The sequence below is a fragment of the Dermacentor albipictus genome, chromosome 1 (assembly GCF_038994185.2).
Source record: "Dermacentor albipictus isolate Rhodes 1998 colony chromosome 1, USDA_Dalb.pri_finalv2, whole genome shotgun sequence".
NCBI lineage: Eukaryota > Metazoa > Arthropoda > Arachnida > Ixodida > Ixodidae > Dermacentor > Dermacentor albipictus.
This window is the reverse complement of record NC_091821.1, coordinates 311898175-311915271: the sequence shown is the minus strand read 5'-3', so window position 1 is coordinate 311915271 and position 17097 is coordinate 311898175. Positions and strand designations below refer to the sequence as shown.

Below are 17097 nucleotides of genomic sequence, written 5' to 3'. Positions count from 1 at the left end.
GTCTGTCTGTCTGTCTGTCTGTCTGTCTGTCTGTCTGTCTGTCTGTCATAAGGTATTCTTTCTTGCACTGTGGCTAGGTAACGAATACCATGCGCTGTTAACGGCAGTTCTTTTTAATAGTTCTTTGCATAATATCCCAAAAGAAGACCGCACTCCAGCAGTCTAGAAAAACGTGTTCTATAGTTTCTGGTTACTTGCAAATCAAACAGTTAGCCCCCCATGGTAAATAGACCCCCCCCCCCCCCCCCCAACCGGTACAATCATTCGTTTCACACGTTTTAGCACATCTTTCCCTTGGCCTTCGCGGTACATTAATCGATATAATGGTTCTGGGAACATAATATCTATTAAATCCGAGCTTATCCGCTTACGACTCACACTGTAGCCAAATATTCTATGGAAAAGTGGTGGTTTAAAAATCTAAATGCTACGACCACCTCACGTAAGAATTTACTCGTTGCGTAACACCCACCCTCCCTCATCGAAACAACAAAGTTAGGTAAGACATTGCTCAATCGGACTTGAATAACTGTTCGCAAGAAATGATTTGTCGTGTCTCGTAAGAACAAAAATCTATAAACCAGTTGCTTTAAGTATAAATTTGGTAATGACGAGTCTCCTGACCCAACTTGCGAAACAAGTAGTTCCTGCTTGTTCTTTCATATTCAGACTGCCACACAAAAACAGCAAATACTCTACGGAATTTCTTAAAGTTGAATCGGGAACAGCTCAGGACTTGCATGAGATACCACAGCTTGCTCACCAAGAAGATTCTACAGATAGCCGTACGTGCGAATATAGAGAGGTCACGTCCGGCCTACTTATCAATTTGAGCTTTTAATTCCTGCACTTTGCCATTCCACAAATCTTTAGTGTCTCGATGTGTGCCTTACGGTACACCAAGATAAATCCCAGGCGTGAGCTTCCACTGCATACCTTCAAAAACACGCGGCGTTGTTTGCCGCCGGCCATGCCACAAGCCGACGCACTTATTCAAGTTTATATTGCTATAAGGAGCTACCATGACAATTATGCGCGAGTTTTGTGACATGACGATATGCCACGTATGCGTGCATCGACAAGCGGCATAGAACGCTTGTATGAATTTCTGGCGGGCAAGTCAGCGCGCTGCGACGCTTGGCGCGTTTCGGTTTGGCCACCTCGACAGGCTATTTAGCAATTGTGTGCGTTCGCAGAGAATGTGTTTGCAGTTGCGACTATGCCGATCAGTGTATATCATAGCGACCACAGATCGAACCTCTGTGACCGTTGTTACTAAGTGACAATGAGGGATGCAATTAAGTCTCCACCGCAAGTTTTCTTACCACGAGCACGAGGTCGCGGGATCGAATCCAGGCCATGGCGGCCGCATTTGACGAGGGCGAAATGCGAAAACACCCGTGTGCTTAGATTTAGGTGCACGTTAAAGAACCCCAGATGGTCGAAATTTCCGGAGCCCTCCACTACGGTGTGCCTCATAATCAGAAAGTGGTTTTGGCACGTATATAAAACCCCATAATTTAATTTCTTTTTAAAGTTTTCTTACCACGACACTTACAGCTGCGCTGGTCATCCACCTTCGCAAGGAGGAATGGCCTTGAATTTCTCACTCGCACATTCCATTCGCGATCCTACGGGAGGAGACACGCGGACAGCACGGTCTAGTAGAAGAGGTAGTTTCGGCGCGCGGCACAGGAAGGCCGACAGGGACAGTCAAGCGGGGCTCCAAAGTTGTGCTCTCATGTCCTCAAATCGTAAGTGCAGGGGGATTTCACAAGAAGCTAGTTATTTCCATCACGGTTGGATACTACTACGGCCTTAGCGGTATACCGTGTCTATAGATTTACTGTGCTATAGAGCGCTAAGCTTGACCCCGTGGCCAGTTTGCAAGCAGGAGCGTGCTGCTATAAATGCACTTTAATTTGATATCAATTGCAGGCAGCGTTACCATTTACCAAGAATAGTGTTGTTCGCAGTCCGTGGCTCGAAAAGAAAGCAGCCCGCTCCGGGTGTTGTCGGGCTGACTAATGTTTTTGTTTTAAAGAAACGAGATTATAATATTGACACAATGATGTGGGACTGCCGCACCGCAGGACGGCGCGCGCAAAGGTCGGCGCCATGAAGGACGATGAAGCGCGTAAGCTGCACGTTCTTCTTCTGGCCCGCCATTAAAGAGAAGCGTCTACTTTGCAAGACTCCGTCTTCAATCTATACGTTACAATATAGATCTACTCGTTTTATAGCTACTCCTCAGCTATATAAGTGTTAATTACTCCTTTTAGCTATAAAAGGGGGTGGTTAAAAGGTATGGACATTACGTGACTTTTGCCACATATCTTTTTTTTTTCTTCCAAGTACGCCGTCATGATGGCACTGACAACACCATTCGTTTTGTCGTTGTGGTGAGGCTTCCGGATACTTCCGGGGTATACTTTACAAAGGCACGCTGCTTGTCGCATTCTAGCCATTTCTCGTAGCGTTGAGCGTCAGCGACGTATTCCATGAATGGCAGCCGCACCACTAAGCGCCGATGTTATTCGCGGTCGACTGGTCGGATGTGAAAAGCAGGTCATAGAGTTCCGGTATCTTCTTCTAGAGACCACTGCAAATACGTCGGTTATTAAACAAATACGATTCGGCAGAACCCATCTCAGGATGACTGTCGACGGTAATGCTTTTAGCATTGACTCAGCATATAGCGGCACAACGTATTGCTACCGTGGAAACACGTTATGTATGATGAGGCGTGTGTACTGTAGCGGGACTCCTTTCTCGCGCATTTCCAGATTAACACTTTGCGCCATCTCGCGGCGGCGCCGCAAAGCCCGAAATAAACCTGCCATGAGTAACTACTTAAGGGGAAAAAACGAAATTAGGAAAGAAACCATTTATGATAACTCAAAGGGAAGCTCATTACTTTTCGAAGCGAGATCGGGATGCCTTAGAACACGCACGTATAAAGCGAGATATAAGAAGGAAGAAGAAGCATGTGCTTGCTGCTGTAAAGCTAGGGAAACGACGGAGCATATTTTATTAGAATGTGAAGACATCTATCCAGCGGTCGATTTAGGCACCACTGGCCTCCTTGAAGCCCTTGGGTTCAGCGGGAGCAGTGGTAAAGCAAACAGGTCCGCAATAGACATCAGTAAGAGGCGATTGGAGGATTGGTGGAAGAAAAGTAGGGAAACGACAAAGGACGGAGACGTACAAAAGCACAGTTCGCAATAGGGTATCAGAAAATTTGGACGTGGTAGTTCATAATGTTTTTTTTTTTCTCATTGGTTAACCTAGGTAGGATATTAGGCAGCATAGTAGCAAGAGCTTGGTGGCGCAAGCCACCGCCCCGTTCCAAAGGGGACGCTCATAACATCCATCCATCCATCCATGCATAGTGCGCCGTTGCGTCCAAAAACTGAGAAACGCGTCATGCGGCAGCCGGGCTCCTCTCTCGCGCTTCTTTCCGGACACACTGCAGTTTAGCGTACGTAACTATAGCGTACGCTATACGCTATGATATAGCGTACGCTAAGCAGCGCACGTTTTCTACAGTTTTAGTTGGCCGGTGATATCTTCGGATCTCAGAGGCCATATGCCGTTGTTGCGGCTATTTCGCGCCTGTAGCGATAGGTGGCGCTGACATCTCAAACGTTTCTTTCGTTAGGCTTCGACTCGTTCGAAACGAGAAGGGATCTCCAAAACACCACGAAGTTATCCATAATACTCTGTCATCGAAGCGACCTGAGACTAAGCGAAAGCTGTTTACACAGTCATTTGCTACGAACGAAGCGCATTTTACAAAAGCAACGCCAAATTCAATTCGAAGCGGGCAGCCGGGACCGCCGCCATGTTTTCCGCAAACCCCGCAAAAACGCTAACGCTAACTCGTTTGCGTTGCGTACGCCCGCTATACCCGCTATTTGGGCGCATGCGCAGTGACGACCCGCTATTTTTTAGCGTACGCAATGGAATAGCGTACGCTATACTAAAACTGTCTATTGCTGCCGAGAGGTTAGCGCGTGACATACGAGACGAGTGAGACGAGAAGCGTGGCGCGCCGGTGCGTGCAAACGCTGAGAATGGTTCCCTCGCTTGCCGCACACCCAGTGATACTCAGTGACCCAAGTTGGCGAGAGGGTCATTCAAGCGCTGCACATGCCCAGTGAATTCATGGCGCAGCGCGCTAAAGCGTCGGCGTGAAAGACATTCATCGAAAAGCGACACTTACCCGGTGTTTTTGTGGCGCGGCCTGCTAAAGCGTCGGGTCGCTGTCCTTGAGGAACCCCTGTGACGTGGGTTCCATTTCGCCCTGCATCGGATAAACTTAGATGATACATTGTGCAAACTATAAGTGAGGCGTGCAGACAGGACACAAGAGTAGAGAAGTGGACAACACGAACACTCGGCGTTCGTGTTGTCCACTTCTCTACTCTTGTGCCCTGTCTGCACGCCTCACTTCTAGTTTGCATAATGAATCCTTACCAACTAGCTCAGCTTTCTGTCGTTCTAAGCTTAAATGATATCTTGCCATTGTAGGTCGCCACATTCCTAGTGGCATACACCTATTGTTACACAAGCGAAACTGGTGCTATCTTAGAAATTAATTCCAAGTGGATACGCCTTGCAAACTCACTGGCTACAATTCTTACATTGCAATATCTGCCGTAAATTAATTCATTAAGTACGTGCTTCGATTTCTCCTCCAATGTCCGCCTCTTTGAATCAATGACTAAAATTGTGTTATCTACCACAGGCGACTTTTCAAAGTTCCGTAAAACTTAAACAGGACCACTGTTACCTAAGTTCGCGTCAAAGGTTCATTGAAGGGCGACACACAAAATTTTGCAGGTAGCCCAGTGTTCCAAGTTGGCGCCGGATAGGTCTTTTGGAGACGGCACACGCGCACTGACCCATACTCAGTACAAAAAAAGATATTCAAAAATTTCAGATGGTGCAAAGGTGCGCTGTACGTTTTACTTTTTCAAAGTTTCGATCAACAGATTCTCTTACCAAGTTAATGAAGGAAAATAACATCCCTGTACTCGAAAATCGCCACAAATTCGCGCGCCTGAAATTTTTGCTTCCCGTTTTATAATACAAAGGTAAATATACCTACGCAGAGATACATATACAGCCGTTCTTACAACACGATTCCGGTCATCGTCATATGCATAAGCTGCTCCCATACACTGTTCGAACAAACATATTCAAATTTTTTTTTCCTCGAAAAATTGTTCAGTGGAACAATTTGCCATCAGATGTTGTTTGTGCTGAAGGCTTCCAGAAAGCTTTGCTCGGTATAAACATTGACTGAGGCCGAGCTTTTGTGTACTGCTTACACTTACACTATTTTGCTGCGTTCAAAATATCTTAGTACTTCTTGTGTAATCTGCAGGGATAATTGTTCAGATTGTAATTATTGAATGTGACCTGCATAATCGAAGTTATATATATATATATATATATATATATATATATATATATATATATATATATATATATATATATATATATATATATATATATATATATATATATATATATATATATATATATATATATATATATATATATATATATATATGTGTGTGTGTGTGTGTGTGTGTGTGTGTGTGTGTGTGTGTGTGTGTGCGCGCGTGCGTGCGCGCGCGCTAGACATTGGCTTTCGTTATTTTACTGGCTATTCCCTTTCATCTTATTTTTTGTATTGATCGCCCATTGTATATTCTTGCATAAATAATTATTCTTTTTCATGTGCGCATAACTGATTATCTGTTCCCCTCCTTTCCTGCCTGGTCTTTAAATGACCGCAGTATTTCTTAAATAAAGAAAAACAAAGTTGGTCCGATGTTCGGTTTTGAACGCGCTTCTCTCGGCACAGCAGCCCGATGCTCTATCCATTTTTGTGTTATACAGTGCCCTAAATCGCCGGCAAAGTAGTTAGAAACCTATGCAGCCAGGCAGCCCGATAGTCCCATAACAGTGCGTTAAGCACCCTAAGAATGCTACTCGCATTAAAAAGGTTTGAAAAACGAGTGTCTGGCATCTTCGAGTCACCACGAATCAAACCAAAATCAAATCAACATTACGATATAGTGTCTTACCTTACTACACGGTCTAATAGTCTACACTATTGTATTGTGACAAATGTTCAAAATCGATGCGTTAGAACGACAGAAAGCTGAGCAACTTCCTATAGGGATGTTGGTGGTACGCAAGGGCTGCAGAGCTCCAAAACTGGGCGAGTTGCCTTGCATTGCACGTGCACGGCGAACGGCGCAGCTAGGCGGCGTTCGTATCACTTGTCATCTGCGCTGTTCGTCCTGTCGAACGAAAAGGCAGGCGTACAAAATACGGACACAAGGGCTGTCATTTTCGCTTCCTCTATAGCGTCGTTGTTTTGTACGCCTGCCTTTTCAAACGGATGATTTGTTCGTGGATTGATTGTGAGGTGGTTCCATTGCGTGTCCTCAGCGAGTGGGAGCGGCCAGGCTGGCGGCAGCAGCCAGTCCGGGTCGCAGGCTAGCAGCAAGAAGGGCGCCAAGAAAGGTTCCAAGAAGGAAGTGCCTGAGAAGAAGGACGAGCCGCCCATGGAAGTCCTCTACACGGCCAAGGATCTCAGGCACGTTCTTGAACCGATCCGGCGCGTTTAGGCCATCGACCGATTATTGCACGGAGCTCCATTTCCACTGTCAGTATGGTGCACTTGGCCTGCTGTACTCGCTCATTGATTTGTGTCTGCGAGAAGCTGGTGCGCGACAAGAGTGCCACCTCTTTGCGTATATCTGAAAAGAACTCGTTCGGAACGCGGTGTCGCTTCTGGCGTTTGCTAGTATTAAAAGATGCGCAAAATCCGCAAGTGCGCTTCTCCACACAAGCGTGCAAAGCGGTGTCGCGATCGCTGCAGCCCTCGGTTTGTCGCGCTGTCAGAGTTTTGAAAACACGTGTCCCAGCTATAACTACTAGTGGGAGCTCGGTCACCTTGTTTGGGACAGTTTAGATGCGCGGGAAGCTTGCATGCTACCGGAATTTGCCACATCGTCAATTATAACCGTCGAAGACAACTACCGTATAAACCGATGACGATTCCATTTTTTTTCCTTCTCATTAAGCTGTCTTGCCATCATGTCTCGACGTTAAAGCCGACCCGTACCAGGATAACGCTTTTCCGCAGTTATTCGCCGCATGCGTACAGTTCTCAGTGTTGGGTTCCCCAGGTTTCCGACGTACGTGATCATTGACGGTCTCTACCTGCCCATCAACGTTGACGAGATGTCATTGCGCTACGCCCTCAACTACAGGTCAGTCTTGCTGCACTGAAAAATCAGAATTTGTACAAACTCACTTTACGTCGTCGTAAATGGAAGGGTTTGTAGTACGGTTCGTGTATTGAACGCTATAGTAGGATACAACTTAGCGGATACAAATTATAGTAGGATATAGCAGTTGGCTACCAAGGCACACGGACCGCGCGGGATTATTACTCCGCCAGCCAATCACAGAAGCCAACAAAATCGTCGTCATGCGACCATTTCAATATGGCGTCGTACTTGATACCTCCAGAGCGTTCGCTGTTCTTGAATAGTCTTTTTCATAGGCAGAAGCAGTGAGGTGTGCAAGAGACACGGACAAAGTGTTTGAAGCCCGAGCTTCTCACTCTTCAAAAGTCGGCGGCACAGTTCATTTCACTGCTGACCCTGTTGTTCTCGTGAAACTTCACTGCAAACTGAGAGGGGAACTTGACAATAAATATTTGCAGCGAAGCATGCGTTTTAATTCAGTTCAATAAAGAATTAGGCTTTCACCGTTCCACCATATAATAGACGAGTGAAAACGTACAAGATTACGCGCTTATAATTTTATTTTTGTGGTTGCCGCCTTATTTAGATAACAGGGAAAGTTTCAGGTCGGAACTACTTGCAGCCTCGCGGAGGAACATGTAGTTGCTGGCGGCTCTGAGGGCGTGGGTGGGGCTTCAATGCAGGCTTGAGTTGTATCCGACTATAGTTCGTGTGTCGCACCTGTGTGTATAGCTAGGAGTAGTATTTGATGATGATGATTATGATTATGATTATTATCATGATGATATACTAGTATTGTTCGTGTATCGAACACTAGTTCGTGTGTCGCACTTGTGTGTATAACTCGGAGTATTTCATTTCATTGATTGAGGGAAGGTGAATACCGCGTGCTATTGCGCATATATCTCACATTATTCCAACCACGGACTAAGGGGGCAGAATGAAGCATGTGTAATGCACTGAGATACCACTCGAACGAACGTCCCTCTATCGAACAAACTGTGAACGAATTATGCTAGCTTCCGCCGGCGGACACGCCTTTTTGATTAACTTTCAGTTCAACTGACTTCAATCGTTGTCAACTTCACTTGCATGAACTCCTTTCGTGACGCTTTGTATATACGCAATAATCGGCTGCAGTTTAGACTTTCGGAACTATTAATGCTGTAGTAGACGCGGCGAATCGTATCATCGCACTTTTTGCGATGGCCGCCATGCTGATTTTGAGTTCTACTCAGAAGTATCGCCTATCGTGGCTAAAGCGTTATGCATGATGCGTTCATCTGGAGTTAATTTGCAACAATCGTATAAAAACGCAGAAGGGCAGCAAACGTTCAGGGCCTTGCTACGTCAGCAGGATACTCGTGTGTGACGGGACGGCCAATATACAGCATGTGGTGTGTCTAAAACATGATTCTTCTGACAGTTACACCCATTTAGATGCTTGTCTAATGCGGTTGTTGGCATGACAAGTCGTTTACGTCGGATCCCACACCTGAATCGAATTATCCAGCTAGGGGACATATCTACTCCACCCTTACTTGCTCTGAATATGCACCAGCTAGCCAAAAACGCTCGTCGGCTAAAACTGTATGCTTCCTCGCAGTGCCAAATAAATATCCTTACTCATATTTATATTGGCGGCGAGGAGTTACGGAGTCGCCATCTGTCGAAAGCGCCTCCCTTGCGTAGTATGAGGGATCACGCGGCGCGCTCCTCATAGGTTTCGCTTACGGCACTCAATAAAAACACCTCGCGGCAGCCCTCCCGGACATTATGTAGGTGCTCTCAAAACAAAGGAAGTTTTTGACTGTCGATATAATAATCTTGGGCAAACTGAAAGCACAGAATTGTTTACAAACGCTATCTATTTACCGAATACGTACAGTGAACGCCACTGCCCACGGTCGCCGCGATGGAGTCTCCCGAACCGGCTTCTTGCGTGAAATGTAGGCAAACGCTGAGAGTAAGCTATGTGAAATATGTTCTTATAGCGGGCAGGCTGTATAACTAAATGAGGCATAACAGAATGAAGCCTCAATGCAACGATCACACGGGTTCGCAGCGACCGACTGCGCGTCTGCATGCATGTCCGCGCACAATGTTTTGCTTTCGCTGTGAGCGCGTTTTCGCACTGTGCCATGAGCTTTAGGCCACAGCATATGAGCATTTGACAGCACACTAGCAACCATTGTTGCGTGAAGGCTATCAGAAAAAATAATTTCGTTATAGAGACGTTGACGCCTATACGGCGACTGTGATGTACCGTCGCAACGACTCAATCTTTTCTTGTTTTCAAAATTTTTGGACATTTCAATATTATTTTTCAAGTTGCGTCGCACTGTATGTTTATCGGTCTTCTCAGCGTGCGTTTTCCCTCTGCTTCTTTTTTGTAATCCAGTGAATTAATTCATAACACAAACATGACCATATGCCATGCCTTTTTTTAATGCGTTTCTTACCGCTCCCTTTCCATTCCAGTGAACTTGCCAGGATCTAATATCAACAAGTTCATAGACCTAATAAAGCGTCATGACATTAGCCAGGCATCGGGCGTGGGCGAGCGTCTCAGTGCGCGTTTTCTGCTACTCACCGAACATCGCGCAGTCCCGGCGCCGCATATAGCATAAAATTTCCTCGCGTCTGTGCTTGCTGCATACCCAAGTTGTAGCCGAAGGCTGTCTGCGGTTCTAAGTTTCTCGAGCCAAGCTTCACGCAGCTCCTTGCCCTGCGGCTACGTGTGAATAAGGCTGACACCGGGCTCCGTTGTGTACCTCCGGCACTGCGGCACCGAGCAGTAGCCTACTATGCATGCTGCACGCCTCCAAAGGCAGCCACTACCTATTATTGTACTTCCAAATGTTTTCAAGCAGACACCCAATGCGGCAAAGCCTCACCACTTAATCAGAACCATGGCGCAGGTGGGACTTTAAACTTTCGTTTTTAGCTCGCTTCGGCACTTCCGAAGCGGCCGACGCGGCCGCTGTGCCCGCGTGATCCCTCATGTCACGTCACGCCGACGGTGGCGCCAGGTTTTCCAGTGGTGGAGCTCGCCCCCATATAGCGATCTAGTCTTAGTCTGAAAATATCCCGTATATGCACACTTCGTTTCAAGGAAGCTCCACTTGTGTGCGCACTTTCTCGAGTTAACCTGAAAGCTTGCTCAAGAAAAGCTTTACTTGTGACAATATGCACGCGCATAGATGGACATACAGTACGTTTAGCTACTAGGCGCCCATTGCAAAAATGCGTGCCCGAATCTCTGCAGGCCTTCGAAGGGTGACATTATGGTGGTCTCGTATCCGAAGTGTGGCGGTGTCTGGGTGGCTCAGATCGTCTACCTGCTCCTCAACGACTGCGTCCCCTTGGCAGATGCCAAAGCCTTCGATGAGCAGGCGAGTCATTGCGCCTAAAAAGCGACAATTTCCATAGTTTCTATTTAAAAAGAAAAGTTTGCGGTTGGTTTGATCTGGATGTCACTGGTGTTAATTTATATGTTGTCAAGTCCCATATGTAATCCTAATATCATACGGTGCGTAGAGAATTTAGATTTTTGTAGCTGGGCTTAGTGAACGGATGAACGCAACTTGAACTAAGTATATCACAGAAAGAGAGAACCTAAATAGTAAGGTACCTCGTGTTTTAAAGATTTTTCAGGAATGCGGTAAATGTTTAAAACTTACTTCTGAGTTGTCTGCTGAAGGTGAGATTCAATTCCTGGATATTAGAGTGAAGTTTCGGGAGAATCATTTGTGTTGGGTATATAAGCCTCTTTCGGCAAAGGTGCTTTTAAATTTTTGCTCAGGACACTCAAAAATAGTAAAAACCGGTATAGTTTACGCCGCGCTGCGCGCGGTGTTTCAGAAGATATGTGAGCATTCGTTGAGGGAAGGATTGCTTGCCCAGATTCAGATATTACAGAACGCTGGTTACCCGGAAAGTGAAATCTCGAGGGCCTGTCATAATCTTAGAAAATGGGTTAAGGGTACTAATACGGTAAATGGAAGATCAAGGGATTCCGTGCGCAATGAAAAAAAGACCGGTGGTGGTGCCATATTTGCACAAGTTTTTGAATTGAAGAACGTGGCTGGTAGGTATGGGGTGCGTGTGGTCATGTCCGCGCCCAACGAACATGGTACGATTTGTTCTCGTTTGCACAAAACCTTATTGGGCCATGGCAAGGAATGCAGTTCCTGTTCCGAGAAGTTAAAAAGTAGACACGTTATATGTAGATATTCCGTTGTGTACAGGTTGTCCCTCGCGGGAAGGTTTATGCGGGCCAGACCGACCGCTGCGTGAACATTTAGATTAGAGGAGCACTGGTCGTCATTAAAAGGTACGGGAACTTTGCACTTGCCTTCGCATTGTAGAGTGTGTGGGTGCCGACCGTTAGCAGAAAAAAGTGATTGTTTGTTCTGGCATAAAGATCAAACCACAACCCGCCGTGATTGCTCAGTGGCTATGGTGTTGGGATGCTGAGCATGAGATCGCGGGATCGAATCCCGGCCACGGCGGCCGCATTTCGACGGAGGCGAAATGCGAAAACACCCGTGGTACTTATATTTAGGTGCACGTTAAAGAACCCCAGCTGGTCGAAATTTCCGGAGTCCTCCACTACGGCGTGCCTCATAATCAGAAAGCGGTTTTGGCACGTAAAACCTATAACTAAATTAATTTAACCAGACCACAAGGGAGATTATGAAAGCTTTTCATATTGATAGGGAAGGGGAAAGGTGCGTTAGTAGACTGTCTGTCAGACTTAGTAAAAAAGAATTGACGTATTTGGAAGAAAGTGTTTCACGGTAGATTGTTGTTAAGTTTGATAGGGAAGTTTTCTATTGGGTTTATGGTTTTATCTACGCGATGACGCACTGATGTTTTCCACGTGTGTTTTGACAAGTCACCAGGATTCCTGCTAATGCGCATGCACAGTCGCTTAGTTGTTGACATGTTGGCCTGTGTTGGCTTGCGTATATAAGTGTGACTTTCCTCAAAATAAACTTCAGTTGTGAGTCAGCGCCAGTGTCTTGTTTTTATTTTCCTTTGTCCTTGTCTGTTTAGCGCTGTTAATTTGCGAAACATGTGCCATAAGCCATAAGCAATTGTGGAAAGAAGGTTATGCACAAAAAGAAGATTGGTCACACAGGAAATTATGAAAGTCTATTAATGCTTGCCACTTGAAGGATTCGAACTGAATTAAGCGATCGTCTAGGCTGGTTCAGACGTGACAAGAGTACTTGGAAGAAATGGGAGCTTCTAGAATGCTGAGGAAATGTGCGGTTGCTGTTGTAAATGTTACAGTAACGACGCAGCTAAATGCATGCTTGGATGGAGCCGGATTGAAAACCGCACGATAATTACTTTTTGAAGACAATGTCTTCCTTAGCGAATTACCCCCACTTGTCCGTATGGGGTATCTTGGTTTGTGGCTTTTTTTCGTGGGTGGATACCGTAGATACTGCAGTCTAAAAATGTGGGCCGTTCCCTAAGCTAGTGCAATAAAAGAATATAAAGAAATTGTACAGTACGACGCTCCTTTTATAGGTGACGCGCTGGAGTGCCGTGCGATGTGACATGCTTCTCAGGCCCCCCGCCAACTCGCCCAGGAAGGCATTGTCTTTGATCGACTTAAAGTAGAGGCTGGATCGCCTTCCAACTTTCTTCTCCTTATTTTTATTGTCGTGAAGTAGGTCAAAACAACCCCGAAACGATCCTGACAAGCAGGACGTGTACTTCTAACGATTCAGCCCCATCATCCAATAGACTCCCTGCCAGGCTAGCGTAGTGGCTTATAGCACTACCCTGCAGAGCACGCGTACACGGGTTCGATTCCTTACCGCGGCGGCTGCGTTACGATGGGGGAGGAATGTAGGAGCGCTCGTGTACCTTGCTTTCGGTGCACTTAAGGAACCCCAGCCGATAGAGTCCATTTTAGAGCTCTCCACTATACTGCGCGTGCCTCATAACTCGCTTGGCTGTTTCGGAACGTTAGACCGCGCAATTTAATTTAATTTTTAACTGGTGGTCAATGAGAATTCTCATCCAGCTTGTCTAAATGCATTGGACGTCAGTGAAATTCATTAATTCTCTGCGGCGTAAACACCTACTTGCGCCAAGTGGACCATGGCAGCGGCGCTCGTCCTTCCTAATTTAATGGCGATAGCGTTAAACTGCCACGCAGAGTCCTTCGTTCAGTAGCTGGCTGAGGACAAGGGGTTCAGCCATGCGCCTGAAGGCACAAACTCCGCAATCAGATTTCTATAATTCGACGTGACTCTTCCTGCACTTTCGTTTCCCTTTCTCTTTTTTTTTTTCGAGATTCAAAAGCTACGCTAGCTATATAGGATACGTTCTTGAACCCACGTCAGGCCTCGGGCCATATACGCCGCTCCCAGGGGGACCGCACCTTGTCGTGTTGGGGCGGGCGGAAGGGCGGGTTAAGCGGCGTCGCCCATACGCTGCACGGCACTCGAGACGCCCGCGACCGCGCAGATGCCGAACCTCGAGGAGTCCGGCTACCTGATGCCCCGAGAGCGCGGCGCCGCCGACGACGTGCGCGTCGTGCGCTCCCACCTGCCCTACCACAAGATGCGCGTCAATCCGATGGCCAAGTACATCTACGTGACGCGCAACCCCAAGGACTGCTGCGTGGCCCTGTACCACTACATCAGGCACGTGAACATCTACCGGTTCAAGGAGGGCCTGTGGGACAACTTCTTCGAGTGGTTCATACGGGGCCGCATCAGCTACAACGACTACTTTGACCACATCATCCACTACTGGGTGCACCGCAAGGACTGCCACGTGCTCTTCCTCACCTACGAGAACATGACGCTCGACCACAAGAGCCACATCTTCATGCTTGCCAACTTCATCGGTGAGCGCAGATACATTTCACTTTTCTCAGTACGCTTCAGAAGTGATTGCAGCCACGCTAATTTCCTAACAAACATTCCGTTCCGCGCAAAAGATGATGCAGCGGATGGAGGCGGCGATGGGTGCATGTAAATTTGCTCACCGTCGGGTCTCCTGTAAACAAGAAAGCCAAGTGCAAAGCCTCATGCTCGCACGGTTTTTCTTCTTTTGGCGACACTTGGACGCTGCCAACGCAAATATGGAAGCGAATGCAATGAGTAGTACGTTTTGTAGGAGCTAAATCATAAACATCATAATCCTATGACCAGAGTGTTCCTTTTAATCCAAGTTTAAGGATCTGTCGAAACGCCAGTATGTATCAGGATATACAGGGTGTTCTTTTTTTAGCTGCACCAAATTTTTTAAATGAGGAAAATATAAATCACGGTAACGTTATGTTTACCATACGAGTGTACGAATTGGCAGCCTCTAGATACAGAGCAATTGCCGCAATTACATGCGAAATGAGAGAAGTTACGGTAATTAATTTTCCAATTATCATCAATAGGTGGCAACAGCATATGAGTACTTTGAAGCCCGTCCTCGACACTCTCTATCCCAACGATCAAATTTTGAATAGCAGATTTCATGTTGGAGCTACGCGAACAATTAGTTAATTCCCCTTGGCAGGCTCCTTGAAACCGAAACTGGCTGGAAAAAAATTGGAGGACGCTTAAGCTTCGCCTTCAAGAGTGCAACGCGACAGCGTTCCCATCGACCCGCCAAGGGGTGTAATAAGGGCACATTCACACCGGCGACTTGAGGAGGTCGCGCGACCATTTGCGACTCGCAATCAAAAAGCGATACGCAGGCGACTGATGTTCACACCGGCAAGCCCGGCTGAGCGCGACCCGCAAGTCGCAATCCCGGAGATTATCGTTCTCAGCGAGAACTCTCGGAATCTACGCGGAATTTGAATGCGACGCCGGAGGAGGCCGGATGTAGACACACGAAAGATCACTTCCGGTGCGCCGCTGATTGGTTTATCAGTTTTGCGACCACGGTCGCGCGACTGAAAAATAGCGCAGAGAGCGACTCGCCCAAAATGGTCGCTTTTCGAAAAGGCGACCGTTTGCGACCATTTGCGACTGGTCGCAAAGCGACCAACTTGGTCGCGCGACCTCCTCAAGTCGCCGGTGTGAATGTGCCCTAAGACAATGGGCTACGGCGCAGCGACTACGCGCCCCGCATCGGACGCGGTGAGCGTCGAGAAACGCCGCGTTCGGCGCGGCAACGAAATGTGCGCCTGAGCAAGCGACGCACGCCTGAGCCTTAGAAACAGCTCGTTTCTAAGGCAACACCGCATTCACTAGAGGCGCTTTTGTACCGCTTTGAAGCATCGAACTCGTGGCTGAGTCTCCGTCTCACACTCCGGAGACCCTGGTTCGACGCCGACGACACCGGCTTTTCTGCGACACGAGCTCCTTAACGCTGTCGCGTTAAAAAGAGCCTCTGTGTGTCGTCGATGTCGCCGCCTCTCGCCTTTCGTCACGTCTCCGAGGTCACCACCGATCCGGCCGCGCGAGCAGCTTGCGTTATCTCCTTGCTGTCTGCGGCGTTAGCCTAGTGCTTCAATGCCGGCTGGCCGCCAAATTTACTTCGTCATTGCCTTGGGCCCATGAAACGGCATTTCGTCGGTGGAAGTAGACACGTGGCGCACAACGGAATGACAAAGTAAATTTGGCGCATTGGCCAAATTGGCGGATTGGCAGACACAGATACCTTTGTCAGTTGACTGTGTCTTAGGCTCTTTAACCTGCCTCACGCAACAGAGGCAGGTTAAAGGCATGCGATGAACTTTTTCTTTAGATACGTCAAAAACGTTGGTCAACTACACAAACATTAGTTCTACTCTGTCAGCCTCATGCACCTTTCACGCAGCGAATTCCGTCACTTCATTGTAGGACGGTGCATACACTGAAGGACCATTCCCCGCCGTTGCCTATGTGTCGGAAAACTCGGTGCCCATTTTTTCAGTTAAAGCTTTTAAAAAAATTATTCGATCATTTTTTTTCTTGCGCATCTCTCCTCTTTTTCTCTCCCCAATTCCCTTCCCCGCGCAGGGTAGCATGTCAGCGATGTCTATACGCCGGCTAAAATCTCTGCCTTTCATTAAAGGGCTCTCTCTCTGCAGGTGGCGTAGCTGGGACCATGGTCAAGGACCGGCACATGCTGAAGAAGCTCATCCACCGCAGTTCCTACTCGTACATGTCGCAGTTCTTTAAGGACGAGGATCACCTCGGCAACTTGGCCAAGGGCCGCATCGGCGAGTGGAAGGTTGTGTTCTCGCCCACACAGGCGGCACGCCTCGACCGCAAGTTCTACGAGCGCTTCGGGAACAGCGAGATCGCCAACCTGTGGCGGTACATCGTGCGCTTCGACAAGCCCGCCGCCTGACGCTGTTTTGCGACTCACACATTATGCCACGGCTACAGCCAAAATTGTGGCATGGAATAGGGTTTTATTCTCGCGCCATAATTAAGCATTGCGGAAATAGCATGCGAGGCTTCCGAAAAGGCAGAGATTCAAGAGACGTCATTCCGCAACCGGACATACGGAGCGCAACCTGACGAATACGACGAGTTCGACATTCAAGCTATATCGTGCGTAGTTTGCTCGACGCGGGTCTTTATTGAGAATAAATTTGTGTTGCGAAACCGACAGACCACAAACACTAAAGCTGTTCACTAAGTCGTTGCTACATAGCGTCGATAAAGAGATAACTCGATTGAGCGTTCCTTGTTTATAAAGTAGCACGAATTACACGGCAAAAATAAGCCAGTTGTGAACCCTCACTTTCTGGCGATACAACTGAGCTATTTATCCAGTCGGTGTCCTGCGATGTCTTTGTCGACCCTTGTTTATTCTATAGCCTATCGCGTGC

The 17097-nt window shown here is 47.4% G+C and overlaps 1 protein-coding gene across 2 annotated transcripts; it reads left to right on the top strand.

Moving 5' to 3' along the window:
* The first annotated feature begins 1640 nt into the window (after positions 1-1640).
* Positions 1641-16874, top strand: LOC135903706 (sulfotransferase ssu-1-like). Of its 2 annotated transcripts, XM_065434062.2 has the most exons (6): positions 1641-1754; positions 6472-6619; positions 7215-7298; positions 10567-10693; positions 13791-14175; positions 16348-16874. In XM_065434062.2, the coding sequence occupies exons 1-6, from the start codon at positions 1742-1744 to the stop codon at positions 16608-16610; spliced, it is 1020 nt and encodes a 339-aa protein (XP_065290134.1). In that variant the 5' UTR covers positions 1641-1741; the 3' UTR covers positions 16611-16874. The 2 variants fall into 2 exon arrangements, with proteins under 2 accessions (XP_065290134.1, XP_070391457.1); XM_070535356.1 differs by lacking the exon at positions 7215-7298.
* The last annotated feature ends 223 nt before the right edge of the window (positions 16875-17097 follow it).